Source organism: Girardinichthys multiradiatus, chromosome 10 (assembly GCF_021462225.1).
Source record: "Girardinichthys multiradiatus isolate DD_20200921_A chromosome 10, DD_fGirMul_XY1, whole genome shotgun sequence".
Taxonomy (NCBI): Eukaryota; Metazoa; Chordata; class Actinopteri; order Cyprinodontiformes; family Goodeidae; genus Girardinichthys; species Girardinichthys multiradiatus.
Genome location: NC_061803.1, coordinates 29585803 through 29601914, shown reverse-complemented (window position 1 = coordinate 29601914; position 16112 = coordinate 29585803). Strand labels below are relative to the sequence as shown.

The 16112-nt window shown below is 44.3% G+C and overlaps 1 protein-coding gene across 1 annotated transcript in view; it reads right to left on the bottom strand.

The window, feature by feature from the left end:
- dnah9 (dynein, axonemal, heavy chain 9) overlaps positions 1–16112 on the bottom strand; it is a 274955-nt gene that overhangs the window by 100983 nt on the left and 157860 nt on the right. The window contains exons 55-57 of the mRNA XM_047377712.1: positions 4059–4139; positions 3581–3760; positions 864–1094 (exon numbers count right to left, since the gene is read on the bottom strand). Coding sequence (XP_047233668.1) covers positions 864–1094; positions 3581–3760; positions 4059–4139 — 492 coding nt within the window. The remainder of the gene's footprint in view (positions 1–863; positions 1095–3580; positions 3761–4058; positions 4140–16112) is intronic.

Below are 16112 nucleotides of genomic sequence, written 5' to 3'. Positions count from 1 at the left end.
ACAATTGATTAACATACTTGGTTAAGTAAAAAAAAACCTTGGATACAGTCATGTGAAAAATGTGAAATATGACATGTGACATGACATGAAATATTCAGTTCAAATTTTTTTCTTCTCTAAAAAAGGAAGGTATTTAACAGCACCTAATCAACAACAATTAAACTTATTTCAATAATTAAACAAAAAGATATTAAAAAGGTAGAACCCCATGCTGTGTTTGGTTTCCTTCTTGGGAACCTCCTATAAAAGTAAAATTTGTACAGTCTCTTTGCAATTGTAAAGGCACAGGCTTTTTATGTCACCAGTAGCATGTGCCTGCTGTAGGTCCAGCGATTAAATTTTAGGATTATTGCAAACTTGTTTTAGAACTAATCAGTCTGCTTTAAGGGTAAACTTGCTTGGACAGCCAGACCTGGGTCTGTTTTGAGTTGTTTTGAATATTCTCCCCTTGTAAGGTGAAATGGCCAATTTGAATTGGCGAAGACCTATGAAAATGTCTTACTCATCCATCATACCTTGCAACAATGTTCTATATACTTTGTAGCATCACTACAAAATATGTTTTTAAAATGATACAGAGCATTTCACATGAACGTTTTGAAGAAACAGAAGGGTGAGTGTTATCTGCTGCATTGGCATAGCCTGTGTCTGCTTCATTGAACCTCATAATCAGGGCAGCTGTTAAATTTGCAACACTTAATTTACTCCTTGATTTTCTCTGGCTGACATTTGAATGCTTGACAGCCATAATGTGCCACTGTCATTATAATCACAGCCCTGCTAAAATTAGGATTTATTAGTAGAACTTACAGCAGAGTGCTGGGCAACCCACCAGACAGTAGAAACCAACAAGGAATGCTCACCTGCAGGTAAGGCCGAATGGCTTTCAGGCAAGCCTCTGGGATGTTTTCTTTGTTGAAGTTTATCAGGGAGTCCAGGAATGTGTCAACCTTGGCCATCATAACCTTTGCTGCCTTCCAGCTGCGATCCTTCGGGACTTTGCCTACAGGTGCTGTCAGGACCATTACTGCTGCCGTGACATTGGTCACCGCTGCCACGGGAGAACCAAATGACTTCAGCTCTGTCAAGTTTTTCTGAAAAAGAAAACGTGGAGGGAATATTGAAGGTTAAAAGAAAGAGTGCATGATTTAATTGAGTTTGAACAACTGCACAATCTCTCTGGTCTTCTGAGGGGGAAAAAAGTAAGAAAAAAGGAGGGGATTAGAATAAAGAAAGAAGAACCTGTGCTGACTTTGAGACGACAACAGAGAATTCTAATTAAGGAATCTTGAGAGAGCTCTGAGCAGTGATTGAACTGTCTGTTCTGCTTGTTTGAACAAAGAGCACCTTTTAAACACAGAGGGTGTTTTTGAAAATCCCCCAGCCAGTTCTTAAACCTGCATGGGATGCAAGGATAAAGTAAAATATCGATGAAACATAAAGACAACATTATTTTTGCAAAGACCTGACTAAACCCTGTGATTTAACTATTTTTTCTCATCAGTATTGTCCACCAAGGCTGGAATTTTGTTAAATCAGACAAAGAGCAAAGAACATAACCCTTTTTAAAATGAAACACATGGCAAACAGGCTCTAGATGATGGGTCAGACAAAGAGCGGTTCAAGAATCCCTCATGAGGACAAAAATATCGAGGCACGTGGCGTCGCCCGGTACGGCGGAGCCGGGGTCCAACCCTGGAGCCAGGCCTGGGGTCGGGACACGCTGGAGAGTGCCTGGTGGCCTCCTCGCCAAGCCCGAATGAGAGACGCGAGGCCATCCCCAAGTGGGCCTACCATCTGCAGGGGGAACTGTGAGGGACCGGTGCAAAGAGGATTGGGCAGCGGACAAAGGTGGAGACCTCAGCGGCCCGATCCCCGGATGCTAAGGCTGGCTCTAGGGACGTGGAATGTCACCTCGTTGGGGGGGAAGGAGTCTGAGCTTGTATGGGAGGTCGAGAGATATCGACTAGAAATAGTCAGGCTCGCCTCCACGCACAGCGTGGGCTCTGGAACCCATCTCCTTGAGAGGGGCTGGACTCTCTTCTACTCTGGAGTGGCCCACGGGGAGAGGCGGCGGGCTGGTGTGGGTATGCTTGTTGCCCCCGGTGGATGAGAGGGTCGTATCCCTGCGCCTTCGGGTTGGGGATAGGTCTCTGATTGTCGTCTCGGCCTACGGGCCGGAGTACCCGGCCTTCTTGGTGTCCCTGTCGGGGTTGCTGGAGAGTGCCCCTCCCAGGAACTCCATTATTCTGCTGGGGGACTTCAACGCCCACGTGAGAAATGACAGTGACACCTGGAGAGGCGTGATCGGGAAGAATGGCCTCCCTGATCTGAATCCGAGTGGTGTTCTGTTATTGGACTTCTATGCTAGTCACGGATTGTCCATAATGAACACCATGTTCAAACATAAGGGTGTCCATCAGTGCACTTGGCACCAGGACACCCTAGGCAGGAGGTCGATGATCGACTTTGTTGTCATATCATCAGACCTTCGGCCGCATGTTTTGGACACTCGTGTGAAGAGAGGGGCTGAGCTGTCCATTGATCACCACCTGGTGGTGAGTTGGATCTGCTGGAGGAGAAAGCCGGACAGACTTGGCAGGCCTAAGCGCATAGTGAGGGTCTGCTGGGAACGCCTGGCGGAGCCCTCGGCCAGGGATGTATTCAGCTTTGACCAGATCCCGGGGGATGTTGGAGACATAGAGTCCGAGTGGACCATGTTCTCCGCATCTATTGTCGATGCTGCTGCCCGCAGCTGCGGCCGTAAGGTCTGCGGTGCCTGTCGCGGCGGCAATCCCAGAACCCGGTGGTGGACACTGGCAGTAAGGGATGCTGTCAAGCTGAAGAAGGAGTCCTATCGACTGTGGTTGGTTTGTGGGACTTCTAAGGTGGCTGACGGGTACCGTGAGGCCAAGCGTGCTGCGGCCCGGGCTGTGGCAGAGGCAAAAACTCGGGCCTGGGAGGAGTTCGGTGAGGCCATGGAGAAGGACTACCGGTTGGCCTCGAAGTGATTCTGGCAAACCATCCGGCGCCTCAGGAGGGGGAAGCAGTGCTTCGCCAACACTGTTTATAGTGGGGGTGGGAGGCTGCTGACCTCAACTGAGGACATTATTGGGAGGTGCAAGGACTACTTTGAGGATCTCCTCAATCCTGCCATCATGCATTCCGTGGTGGAAACAGAGTATGGGCACTCGGGGCTGGACTCTTTCATCACCCAGGCTGAAGTCACCGAGGTGGTTAAAAAGTTCTGCGGTGGCAGGGCTTCGGGGTTGGATGAGATCCGCCCTGAGTACCTCAAGTCTTTGGATGTTGTGGGGCTGTCATGGTTGACACGCCTCTTCAAGATTGCGTGGCGGATGGGGACAGTGCCTTTGGGAACACCTTGGGCTCCACCCGGAGGAGCTGGCGGAGGTGTCTGGGGAGAGGGACGTCTGGGCGTCTCTGCTGAGTCTGCTGCCCCCGCGACCCGGTCCCGGATAAGCGGAAGACGACGAGTACGAGAAAATGAAACACAAACAAAAGATACAGATAAAGAAGGATTGACAAACCAAGACAAGTTTGAAATAACAGAGGAACTGACTTTATTAAGGGTGTTAAGGGCATCCTGAGCTGCTTGAAGAGCTGGTTCAGCCTTGGCTACGTCCTCTTCACAGTCTCTCTGCTTGCCACCGACAACTACAGTAATAGCCGCCACTTTTCGTTCTTCCTCATCTGCCACAGCCTTCTCCTTTGTGACCTTCTCTGTTTCTATACCAACCTCCTGAGGACAGCACAAGGGGTTTAGTTAGAAAATTTATCAGCTTTAGTATATAATCTAGAGAAAAAAACACCACAGACAAGTAACAAGTTACATGATTAGGAAAGGTCTAGACTACAACTGATTGCAACTGCTAGTTATGCCAATAAATACACATATGAAACGATAAATTAAAGAAAAAAAATAAACTTGATGAATGAGGCTGAAATCTGTCTGAAAATGAAGATATAACTCTATGAATTGCTGGCTTACAAAGTAAGAAAGTACCACCTGATATAAATTACATTAAATACACTCTTACTTGGATCAGCTTGTCAGCATCCTCATTCTTTTTCTTGAGTTCCACTTCCTGAGCAGCCAGCTTGGCCTTGAGATCATCCACCTATCAGAGAAAGAGACTGGTTTTCAGGAGGTGAGGAAACACAGTACTAATGGCTCATGGTATATATATGGGCCAATCCATTAGACTTGCAACATACAGGGGCTGGACAATGAAACTGAAACACGTGGTTTTAGACCACAATAATTTATTAGTATGGTGTAGGGCTTCCATTTGCGGCCAATACAGCGTCAATTTGTCTTGGGAATGACATATACAAGTCCTGCACAGTGGTCAGAGGGATTTTAAGCCATTCTTCTTGCAGGATAGTGGCCAGGTCACTACGTGATACTGATGGAGGAAAACGTTTCCTGACTCGCTCCTCCAAAACACCCCAAAGTGGCTCAATAATATTTAGATCTGGTGACTGTGCAGGCCATTGGAAATGTTCAACTTCACTTTCATGTTCATCAAACCAATCTTTCACCAGTCTTGCTGTGTGTATTGGTGCATTGTCATCCTGATACACAGCACCACCTTCAGGATATAATGTTTGAACCATTGGATGCACATGGTCCTCAAGAATGGTTCGGTAGTCCTTGGCAGTGACGCGCCCATCTAGAACAAGTATTGGGCCAAGGGAATGCCATGATATGGCAGCCCAAACCATCACTGTTCCACCCCTATGCTTCACTCTGGGCATGCAACAGTCTGGGTGGTACGCTTTGTTAGGGTTTGAAAACTTTTGTATTGTTTATCACTCATGTCTGCTCTAAGTGCCTTTCCCTCCTACATGCCACAGAAAGGGAGATGGGGAGAGGAGTGAGTTATGCTTTTATCAGCAACATCTAGGGGCTGTTCGTACCAGGTCCCCTCGCTCCCTCTTTGTTTAAAATCAAGACACATGAACCCTAACCTTTCTGACCCCACACACACACACACACACACACACACACACCCTGAATGTTTGTTGAACTGTGTGTGAACCACCATGTATAAATAAAGAGAGAGGGGTGCCAACACTTTGTAGTCTGCACCGCAAAAGTGAGCTACCCTTGAAGCAAGTAAATCTGACTCTGTATCGTTCATGCCTCTGAGTTGACTAATTAATACCTAACAGCTTCTTTGGGGCTTCTCCACACTGTAACTCTCTTGGATGTGGGGAAAACAGTAAAGATGGACTCATCAGAGAACAATACATGTTTCACATTGTCCACAGCCCAAGATTTGCGCTCCTTGCACCATTGAAACCGACGTTTGGCATTGGCATGAGTGACCAAACGTTTGGCTATAGCCGCCTGGCCGTGTATATTGACCCGGTGGAGCTCCCGACGGACAGTTCTGGTGAAAACAGGAGAGTTGAGGTGCACATTTAATACTGCCGTGATTTGGGCAACTGTGGTTTTATGATTTTTAGATACACCCGAACATCCCTTTCAGACAGCTTCTTCTTGCGTCCACAGTTAATCCTGTTGGATGTGGTTCGTCCTTCTTGGTGGTATGCTGACATTACCCTGGATACCGTGGCTCTTGATACATCACAAATACTTGCTGTCTTGGTCACAGATGCGCCAGCAAGACGTGCACCAACAATTTGTCCTCTTTTGAACTCTGGTATGTCACCCATAATGTTGTGTGCATTTCAATATTTTGAGCAAAACTGTGCTCCTACCCTGCTAATTGAACCTTCACACTCTGCTCTTACTGGTGCAATGTGCAATCAATGAAGACTGGCTACCAGGCTGGTCCAATTTAGCCATGAACCCTCCCACATTAAAATGATAGGTTTTTCAGTTTCATTGTCCAACCCCTGTATGTTTTTAACATGTTCTTGTTATGCTTTTGCTACTGCTATACCTACCACTGCTGTCATTAATGTCATTAATTGTCGTTAATAATTATTACTCTAAATAGTAATCACCTCCCTTTCAGCTCCCCTTACTTCACTTTTGACTTTTTGTACAAGCATTAGGTTAGCTGGGAATTACTTATGTTGAATCCTCAAAAATCAGTCTGACTGGATACTCTTGAACCTTTCTTTCTGAAGTTAAAAGCAAACATTATTACAACACCCATCAATTATCTGTTTACCCTGTCTCTACAAACTTGTGAATTAACCTTCGGATTCAAAATCTGTGGCTGTCATCCCTGTCTTCAAGGGAGTTGACAATTTAGACCTAAACTGCTACAGGCCTATGTCTATCACTTCATGCCTTTCCAAAGTCATAGAGAAATTAACAGCTTACCCACTATGTGGAATCTGTCAACATGCTTACCCTAATATGGTCTGGCTTTAGAGTCAGCTATGGGTGTATAACAGCAAAACCTTAAGATTTAAAAGACATCAAATATGCCATCGACGTCCGTGTGTTTGTCAACCTGGCTAAAACCTTTGACTCTGTTGAGCATAACATTTTATTCAGCATGCATACAAATATTTGTACTTCAGAGAAATGCCTGGCATGGTTTAAAAGTTGTATCTTTGGTTGTGTACATTCATTTGGGGGTGGTGGTTTTCAGTCTGAGTCTAAGCCGTTGTCTACAGGTGTTCATCACAAATTATATACAAGGTCCAATGCTGTTTAAGATCTATACAAATTATATTGTTCATCCTGCTGGCAGTTCTTTCATCCATATATATGCTGATGACACTGTTCTGTACACATCTAGTTCAACTCTGAATTTTGCCTTGACTTCTTTACAATGCAGCTTCAATAGTCCTCAATACGCGTTCGCCAAGCTTCACCTTCTTTCAAATACAAGCATAACCAAACTCATGATCTCTAATGTCACCTTACTTCAGACTGTTGGTTTGCCCCTAACAACTGAAGAAGAGCAGCAAAAATGGCTTAAGGTTTGTTCTTTCATTCGAAAGTCTACTTTCAATAATTAGTTACAAAAGTTTCCGATCAGACCACCTGCTTTACAATTTGTATATGTTGTTTGTATATTGTATAAGTTGTATTTTTTTTTTATTGTAATAAATGAGTCTTTGTAATTGTTATTGCTTTTACAGCTGCCTCTTGCCCAGGTCAACTTTGTCAATAAGAACTAATTCTCAATCATATTACCTGGTTAAATAAAGATTGAATGAATCAATAAATGAATGAATCAATAAAATTATGAAAAGTTAAAATAGATTTGCAAGCACGGTACATGTTATATGTGCTATGCATCTGATACAAGTGCTGGTTGAATGTCACAAAAGTTAGACATTAATAACACTATGGTGAGTGGCCTGCACTTGTATGGTTCTTTTATCAAGTCCAAGGACTCCAAATTGCTTTACACTACAATCAGCAATCCATACACACATTCACACACTGACAGTGGTAGGCTACATTGTAGCCACAGCTGTTCTGGGCTGAACTGACAGAAGTGGGGATGCCATACAATTGGCAACACTGGGCCCTCTGACCATAATCAGCAGGCAAGGTGTGTGAAGTGTCTTGCCCAAGGACACAATGACCGAGACGGACCAAGCCGGGGTTCGAACCGGGAACCCACCGGTTAAGTGAGTGGCATTCATCATCTGGTTCTGCAGGTCACTGTTCAAAATGAAGCGGTCATTAGTGTTGGATGTGGCCAAAGGACATTCACTTCTATGCCTTTTTGTGACTCTTCCAGTCTCTCTGTGTCAAACACCTGTTGTGAATTTTGCCATTAAGCTCCTTGTTAGAGAACATCAATTTGTGCAAAAAGTACTGAAACACTGCACAGCTGGAGAAATACAATTTCAAAAGTTTAGAGAAGGTCACATTAAGTTAACCTGTAAATGTTCTAATGCATTTTTGGTTCACCCTGAAATTTCACCTGAAGGAGGATAATTACAAACTTTTTGTCAGTAGTGTATATACATATGTATACCACACCACAAATTATTCTTTGTTCACATATATATATGCAATCACATCATTCTCGTTGCATGCTAAGGTTGGAGGCACAAATATAGCGCCAAAATGACTACCACAGTGCTTGTTCTGATAGTGAAGCACACAGGTGGGACAGTGATAATACAGAGCTGCAAAAAGTGTCAAGGATATGACATTTACAATTGGTAATGTGAATCCCTGTGTAAAGAGTAAAACACTAGCTGACAAGATCTCTCCAATTCTGAAGAAGTTTGGCAGAATGACAATGATCCAGAAAGGACTGAAGTGTCTAACAAAGAAATAATGAGCCTCCCCATTATGCTGCCGGACTTAATCAGATGAGACACATCTGGTGTTAGTGGAACACAACTCTTTCAGAAAAGAAGAGCTTAAGTATTACTGTTATGGTTTGCGAGATAGAACCCCGGAATGCAGACGAGCAGGCAGCGTGACGGTAAGTGAAAAAACAATTTAATAAAAAACAAAAACTCACTCTAAGAAGAGGCAGGAACAAAACAATGATTGGGCAGGCAGAACAGGCAAAAAACAGACTTGGCCAGGCTGGCGAGACAGGCGTGGCGTGACTACAGGACAAGAGCAATATCGGAATAATGTTTCTGCAATGAACAACTGAACAGGAGTGTATATATGGAGAGTAAACCAGGTGGAGCTAGGAGACAGATTAGTTTGGAGCAGGTGAACCGGATAAAGATAATTAACAGATAGAACAGAACGTGGCTGGAGCAGGAACAGAGACTCTTGAATACAAACAAAAATTAAAGCATGCCCAGAACCAAAAACAAAACTTGACTAAAACATGACCAGAAAAATAATAAACAGAAGCATGATTCAAAAACTGTGAGACAAATATAAGAAAAATCCAGAAACCAAAAACCAAACAACCCCAAATCATAACAATTACAAATGCAGTTAGGGATGTCTCTTCAGAGAATTGTCCTCTATGTTGAGGAAAAGTCACACTGTTTCCAAAAACTAAAGATAGGCAATAACCTAGCGGTAATAATTATTGTCCTGCTCATAGGCAAGCTGAGAAATATGTTATATTTAGTCTGTGGCACCTGTATGCTTTGAGGTTTAAAAAATATGTTGTCCACATAATGTGAAACACCAATTCTAAATGATGCATTCTCTGCAGTTCTCCATCCAATCATTTTTTTTTCTTACTAATTTAGTCTATTTTGTGCAGATCCATCACATAAAAAAAAAAAAAGATTTAAAAACATTAAAATTTCAGGTTGCTATTTAACAAAAGAGGTAAAAAGCCAAGGGGGGTGAATACTTTTGAAAGGCATTCTATCTCAATCACTCTGCCAGATTTGCTGAGTGCACGACTAGTAGGTTTTCTGTTGACATATTCGTCCCCCTTAGATGTGAATCTTTACAGCTTCTTCATAGTTACATCAGACCTCATGCTGATTTTCTGATTAATGCTATCTTTGCCCAGCCTGTCAATTTAGGTAACTGACCATGTGTTGGTAGGTTTGAAGTTGTGCCATGCTCTTTCCATGGTGAATTACATTCAAAAGATGTCATGAAGTGCCGAGTCTTTTTAGGACCGACATGCAGATCAAGAGCATTGAGCTGCATGGTGAGTAGAACAAAACTTTAATGACTTAATACACAGAACAAATCTTACAGAGAGGTTGGGAAGGAACCAGATACATGCTTGGAGCAGGTAGCCAACAGTAAGATGCAGTGGTGAGAACCAGGGATGGGAATAACGGCTTTAAAATAAACCACTACTAACTGCATTGCTTTTTTCAGTAACGAGTAATCAAACAAATTACATTTTTAATCGTTACAATGCCGTTACCGATAATTAAATGGGCGGCGTTATAAACTAAAGCTACTCATTAAAGCTCTAGTCATCTGTCGTGGCTCACAGCCACAGGAGCTAAGCTTTTTTCTTTGGTGAAGGGAGGAGCGAGGGGCGAGACAATCGCATAAGTGAAGATGATTGGTTAAGGTAGAGTAACGTTTCATTGTAAGCTAATCAGACGCAGTGTTCAGTTTACACACAAACCACAAATGCACACGGCAGCCCTGCTCAGGCAAACTAGTAGATTTAAACTGCAACAATGGCAGGTTTGGAGGGAAAGATTGAATTTTCAAGTTACAGACACTACTTTATTCTCCTTGAGGTAAAAGACAAGAATATACATGTGAAGTTAATTTTACAAGTTCAGCATTAGTAGGCTACATGTCTATGTAATTCCACTTTATGCAACTGGCTTGTGAAACCCTAGAAAAAAAATCAAAATTCATAGACATATTTAAACTTAAAAAAGTATCTCAATAGTTACTTACCCTGTTAACTAGTTGCTTTTATAGTGTAGTAACTCAGTTTTTACCTCAGTAACTTTTTGGGTGAAAATAACTAAAGTAACATGCCCAACACTGGTGAGAACAGAAAACCAGAGAGAATAAATACTGAGAGAGAGTGGGGAATGAGCCTATGGACCTAGAGAGCTAATCAGAGGGGTGGAATCAGAAACAGCTAGAGGAAGAGAGACTGAAGGCAACTGAGGGAGGAAGGATAACTGACACAAATAAGCAGCGAATCCAGGGGAATAACAAATGCATCTGAGTAACTAAATTAAAGAACATAAACAGGGAGGAAAAGATCTACTGTACAAGGAAATACACACTAAGATATCTAACACAGAAATCCAAGAATCTAAACTCACGAATGAATGATTAATCTAATCAACATGAAATGAACTCAAATAATAGCAACATGGCAGTGCAAAAAAAACAGATAGAACTAAAACTCACTAGATGTTCAGCGCTTGAAATGTTGTTTTATAACCTAACTTTGCTTTAAACGTCCTCACAACTTTATTTCTGAGCTGTCTTGTGTGTTTCTTGGTCTTAATGATGTTGTTTATTCAACAATATACCACACCAGTTCTTTACAGAACTGTTGCAAGGTACCGTGTGGCAAAAAAAAATAACTTTATATAAGGTTGGTGGTTAATGTGCCGATTGGCTAATTAGGGAATTGCACTTTTTGAATATTCCTATGAAAAGTGCTCTACCATTAGTTACTATGGGTTTATTACCTGTTTTTCTGTGGATATTGCACGGAAATGTTTTCAGCTCCTTTGGTCCATGTTTAGGCTGGAATTTTGTAGAAAATTGGAGCATCTGTCACAGATATTTAAACTTTCTCAATGGACATTAGAAACAGCCTTTTGTCATGATGTAGGGTTGTTTGGTTTTTGGTTTCAGGTTTCTTCTTATGTTTTTTCACCGTTATGGTTTTGACTCGTTCTTTTGCTATTCTTCTTAGATTTTGAATCATGCTTCTGTTATTTTCCTGGTCATGCTTTTGTTTTGTCGTCTTGTTCATGTTCTGTCAAGTTTGGTTTTCGGATCTGGTTATGCTTTTGTTTCATATTTTTCTAGTTATATTTCTGTTTGTTTCCTTGGATTTGCGTTCTGTTCAAGCCATGTTTTGCTCCTGTCACGTTGTGTTCTCTGTCAATTAAGTTTATTCGGTTCACCTGTCCAAGTTAATCTGTCTCCTTGCTCCACCTGTACCATGATCCATTTATACACACCTGTTCAGTTAGTCATCACGGAAACATATTTCAGTCTCATGCTCAAGTCTTATTTTTTGATCATGCCATGCCTGTCTTGCCTGCCCGTTTGTTTTGTTCCTGCCTCCTGTAGTGAGGTCCAATATCAAGTTAACCGTGACATTATGTTTCCGCCAACAACGGACCTCGCGGATGAGCATCGGGCTGGCTCCATGGACCTCTTTACTTTCCTGTCTCGGGAGGCGGAGAAGTCGTTGCGCCGTTCTGCGGGGCTGTCAGTGCCGCAGTCGGCTTATGATGGATGGAACCAGGTTGGCGATTCCAGTTCCGGGGACAGGTCCCCTTCGTCGCCGTTCTCCGCCTCCTCCCCTGGTTGTGCACTCTGGTCCGGCAGTGAGGCCCACGTCCTCCTCCTGCCGCAAGATACGCCGACGTGCAGCGGTTCCGGAGGTGGTTTCCCAGCCAGCCTACGTGAGGGCTGCAGCAAGTAAGCCCGCATCTTCGTCTGCCACAGCAATGTCTCCCAGGCTCGCTGCACCTCCGCCCTTGCTGTCTGCGCTCGCTCCAGCCCGGTGTTCTTCACCTGACGAGCTGGAGCAGCGCTTGAGGTTCACAGCAAGCCAAAGAAAGATCCTCAGGACGACAGGTCTCCTGTATTCCTCTCTTAAGCTGATGGAGAGGATAAGGCAGATCGAGATGGAGTATGAAGCGGCAGTAAGGCTGTTTTACCGCCACCCTCCATCGCCCACGTCAAGTCTCCAGGGCGCTGCTGCAGAGCAGCCCACGTCAGGTCCACAGCCTGTGGACAGCCTCAGCCTGACTCCAGGCCAGACACACCACACCTCAGCCTGACTCCAGGCCAGACACACCTCAGCCTGACTCCAGGCCAGACACACCACAGCCTCAGCCTGACCTCCAGGCCAGACACACCACAGCCTCAGCCTGACCTCCAGGCCAGACACACCACAGCCTCAGCCTGACTCCAGGCCAGACACACCTCAGCCTCAGCCTGACTCCAGGCCAGACACACCACAGCCTCAGCCTGACTCCAGGCCAGACACACCACAGCCTCAGCCTGACTCCAGGCCAGACACACCACAGCCTCAGCCTGACTCCAGGCCAGACACACCACAGCCTCAGCCTGACTCCAGGCCAGACACACCACAGCCTCAGCCTGACCCTAAGTCAGCCTCAACCCCCCCAACACGGTGCAGAACACGTCGTAAGAGGGACGCTCTGGCTCAAGTCATCAGGGGCCCCGGCGACGCCTCTGCTCACGCCACTGAGGGTCTCAGTGACGCCTCAGGCCCTGCTCACGTCACGGAGGGTCCGGCCGACGCCTCAGCTCCTGCTCACGTCACGGAGGTTCCAGCCGACGCCTCAGCTCCTGCTCACGTCACGGAGGGTCCGGCCCACACCTCAGCTCCTGCTCACGTCACGGAGGGTCTCGTCGACGCCTCAGCTCCTGTTCCTAGTCTGCAGGAGTTTAAGGAACGTTTTGTCCTCGTTCTGGCTTTTGAACCCAGAGCTGAGGGTTCGCCAGGCTCTGCTTCAGCCTCTGAGGGTTCGCCAGGCTCTGCTTCAGCCTCTGAGGGTTCGCCAGGCTCTGCTTCAGCCTCTGAGGGTTCGCCAGGCTCTGCTTCAGCCTCTGAGGGTTCGCCAGGCTCCACGCCTCTGGTGTTCCACAGAGTGTCTGGGAAGTCCTCTACTCTGCTCAGTCGGCCTCCACGTCTTTGGTGCAGGCCTGGTCGCCCGCCTGAACTCTGTGCCTGCTCGAGACGACCTCCCGGTCGCCCGCCTGAACTCTGTGCCTGCTCGGGACAACCTCCTGGTTGCCCGCCTGAACTCTGTTTTTGTTTTTGGTAAACATGGGTAACTAATTGTAGCAAATGAATCTGTTATTATGTCATTTAAGCTTTCATGTGCTTTAAGGGGACTGATTGTTTATTGTTTGTGATTGTATCATTACTTGGGTGGGTAAAGAATACAACTGCTGACAAAGCTCAGCAGCCATTTACCTGAAATCTAAACATCTTCTTAGTTGTTCAAAGCCATGGATACAATTCTGTTGTAAGCCCCACAAAAGTGACCTAAACCTTTTGATGATAGGATTTTGTGCCGTGCTGGATTGTGCCATGTGACCTTTAATCCATTATGTAGAGAAAATCTTTCCCTGTCCAAGCTGATAAAGCGACAGAAAAGATGAATGGCATGGATTTCTGGGAAAAAATAAAACCTTTAGGATCAAGAGCTGATATCAGCTCACACATACACATACACACAGACCAAGGACGGTCATAAAGAGACATTAAAGCTGTTACAAATTCCCTATAACTCCCAAATAAACAGGGCTTGGCATTGTTGTCCGACTCCATCAAAATCGTTACACTGGGGAAATAAAAACAAACAGTTTTTTCCAGCTTGTCATTCAGCTAATTAACCAACTGGAAATCAGGCCGGAGGGAAGAAAGCCTTTTCGGCTCGCTACAGTTCCATGCAAAAGAATTGGTTGAATATTAGACAATCACCAAATGAGCCATCAACATGATGAATAGGCAGTGGGGGAGAAAGGAAAAAGGAGGACAGGGGGAACCAGGGACACACTAATTGGTAGAGGACATGGGTGATACATCTGAGCTGTTTCTGTGTTTATATGCTGCAGATGAAAATCCAAGCATGGAAAAAAAAAAACATGTCTCTCTGCTTCTGACTGTCTATGAGACAACCCACACTCAGTCCCTGGTGCTGTAGATGTAAATTAGAACAACTGTTTCTTAAGGCAAGATGTTTTGATACCACGGCAACAGCATATATGTATTCATCCATGTGTGAGATAGCTTATGGGCCTAAACTGAGCAGAGTTTGAGAGCGGCTCACATTGTTCGTACAGCTTAATTCATGAAACACTGCCTAATTCCTGCTTCTGACCTCCATTGCTTTACCCTCTGCAAAGTCCTTTCAGCAGTGCTTCTGTTGCACCATTGGGTTAGAATGCTACACATATCCTATATTGAGAGAAGTAATGCTAATAGAAAATAGATTACTTCTTTTGTTTTTACAACAGAGTCCAAAATATCACACAAACATCTGCAGGCCAGCTTGTGGGGTTCACAAAAAGTATTTATTCTAAGAGTCAGATTAAATACTTAAAATTTATATATGGGCACATTAAAAAACAAATGTTGGCCAAAGTTCATGAAAACTGTCTTGGCAAAAAATATTCAGACAGCTGCTTTCACACACATATGAGCTCAAATGACATCAAATTCTTAATCTATGAAGTTCAATATGATGTTAGCCCAACCTTTGAAGCTATGACAGCTTCAGCTCTTCAGGGAAAGCTTTGCTATGTGTTTTGATGGGTTAAGGTCAGTACTCTGTGCAGGCCAGTCAAGTTCTTTCACTCAAACCCGTTCATCCATGTCTTTATAGACCGTGGTTTGTGCACTGGTAGGCAGTCATTATGGATTTAGGAACTGTCAAGATCTGCCATTTTGGTTATTGTGTCTGTTTACTTTTGTAGGTTCAGGCTTAGTTTAGTTTCTTCCAAGTCTCTGTGTTACCCGCATTAGCAACCATAGCAACCTCCATTCCTTCAGTTCCCTTCACCTGGCCAACGCACCTGTAAGCAATCATCTGATTACCTGCCTCTCCTTCCCATTGTCTCACTATTCATTTTCACCTGTATCACTGGTTATCTTTGTTCCCTGTCGCCGCATCCTGTGATGCTCCCTGTAAGTCCTGTACTATTTAGTTATTTTGACCTGTAACTCCTGGCTCGTAAGATCAGCTCTGTCAACTGCCTATCAAGCTTCCAAATAAATGAAGGATCCAAACCTTACCATGTGGCTCCCGAGCATCTCTCTGCATTCTGGTCTGACTCCAACACATACCCTGACAGGAACGACCATTCTCAAACTATTCCAAAAAATTGGGATCGTGAAATTGTCCAAAGTGTATTGCTGTGGCATTAAAAGTTATTCTCATTGAAAGTAAGTGGTTAAAACAGTACCAAACCACAATCCCCCCCACCAAACTTTAACTCAGAAAGATTCAGTCAGACAAGTGGCGATATTTAATGAGGCAATATCAGGTGATTTTAATCATACATCACTCTCCGCTACACTTCCAACGTTTCAACAGTTTGTCTGCTGCTCTACCAGAGAAAACAAAATGTTGGATTTACTTTATGCAAATGTCAAGGACTCATCCATCTCTAAAGCAACACCTCCTCTAAGCAAATCAGATCACAATCTTGTTTTTCTCGTCTCTAAATATAAGCCCCTTGTTCAGAGGCAACCTGTAATAAAGAGAACTTTGAGGAAATGGTCACAGGAAGCTGAAGAAGCTCTGCAAGGTTATTTTGAGGCTACAGACTTGAATGCACTGTGTGACTGACTATATAAACGTCTGTGTGGATACCACCATCCCCACAAGAATAGCAAGATGCTTCCCCAATAACAAACCCTGGATCACCAATGACCTAAAGGACCTGCTTAACTATAAAAAAAGAGCCTTCAGAGAGAGACAGGGAATTATCGAGGAAGACAGCAAAGATGTGTACAAGAAGAAGCTGGAGAGCAAGCTCCAGCAAAACAATA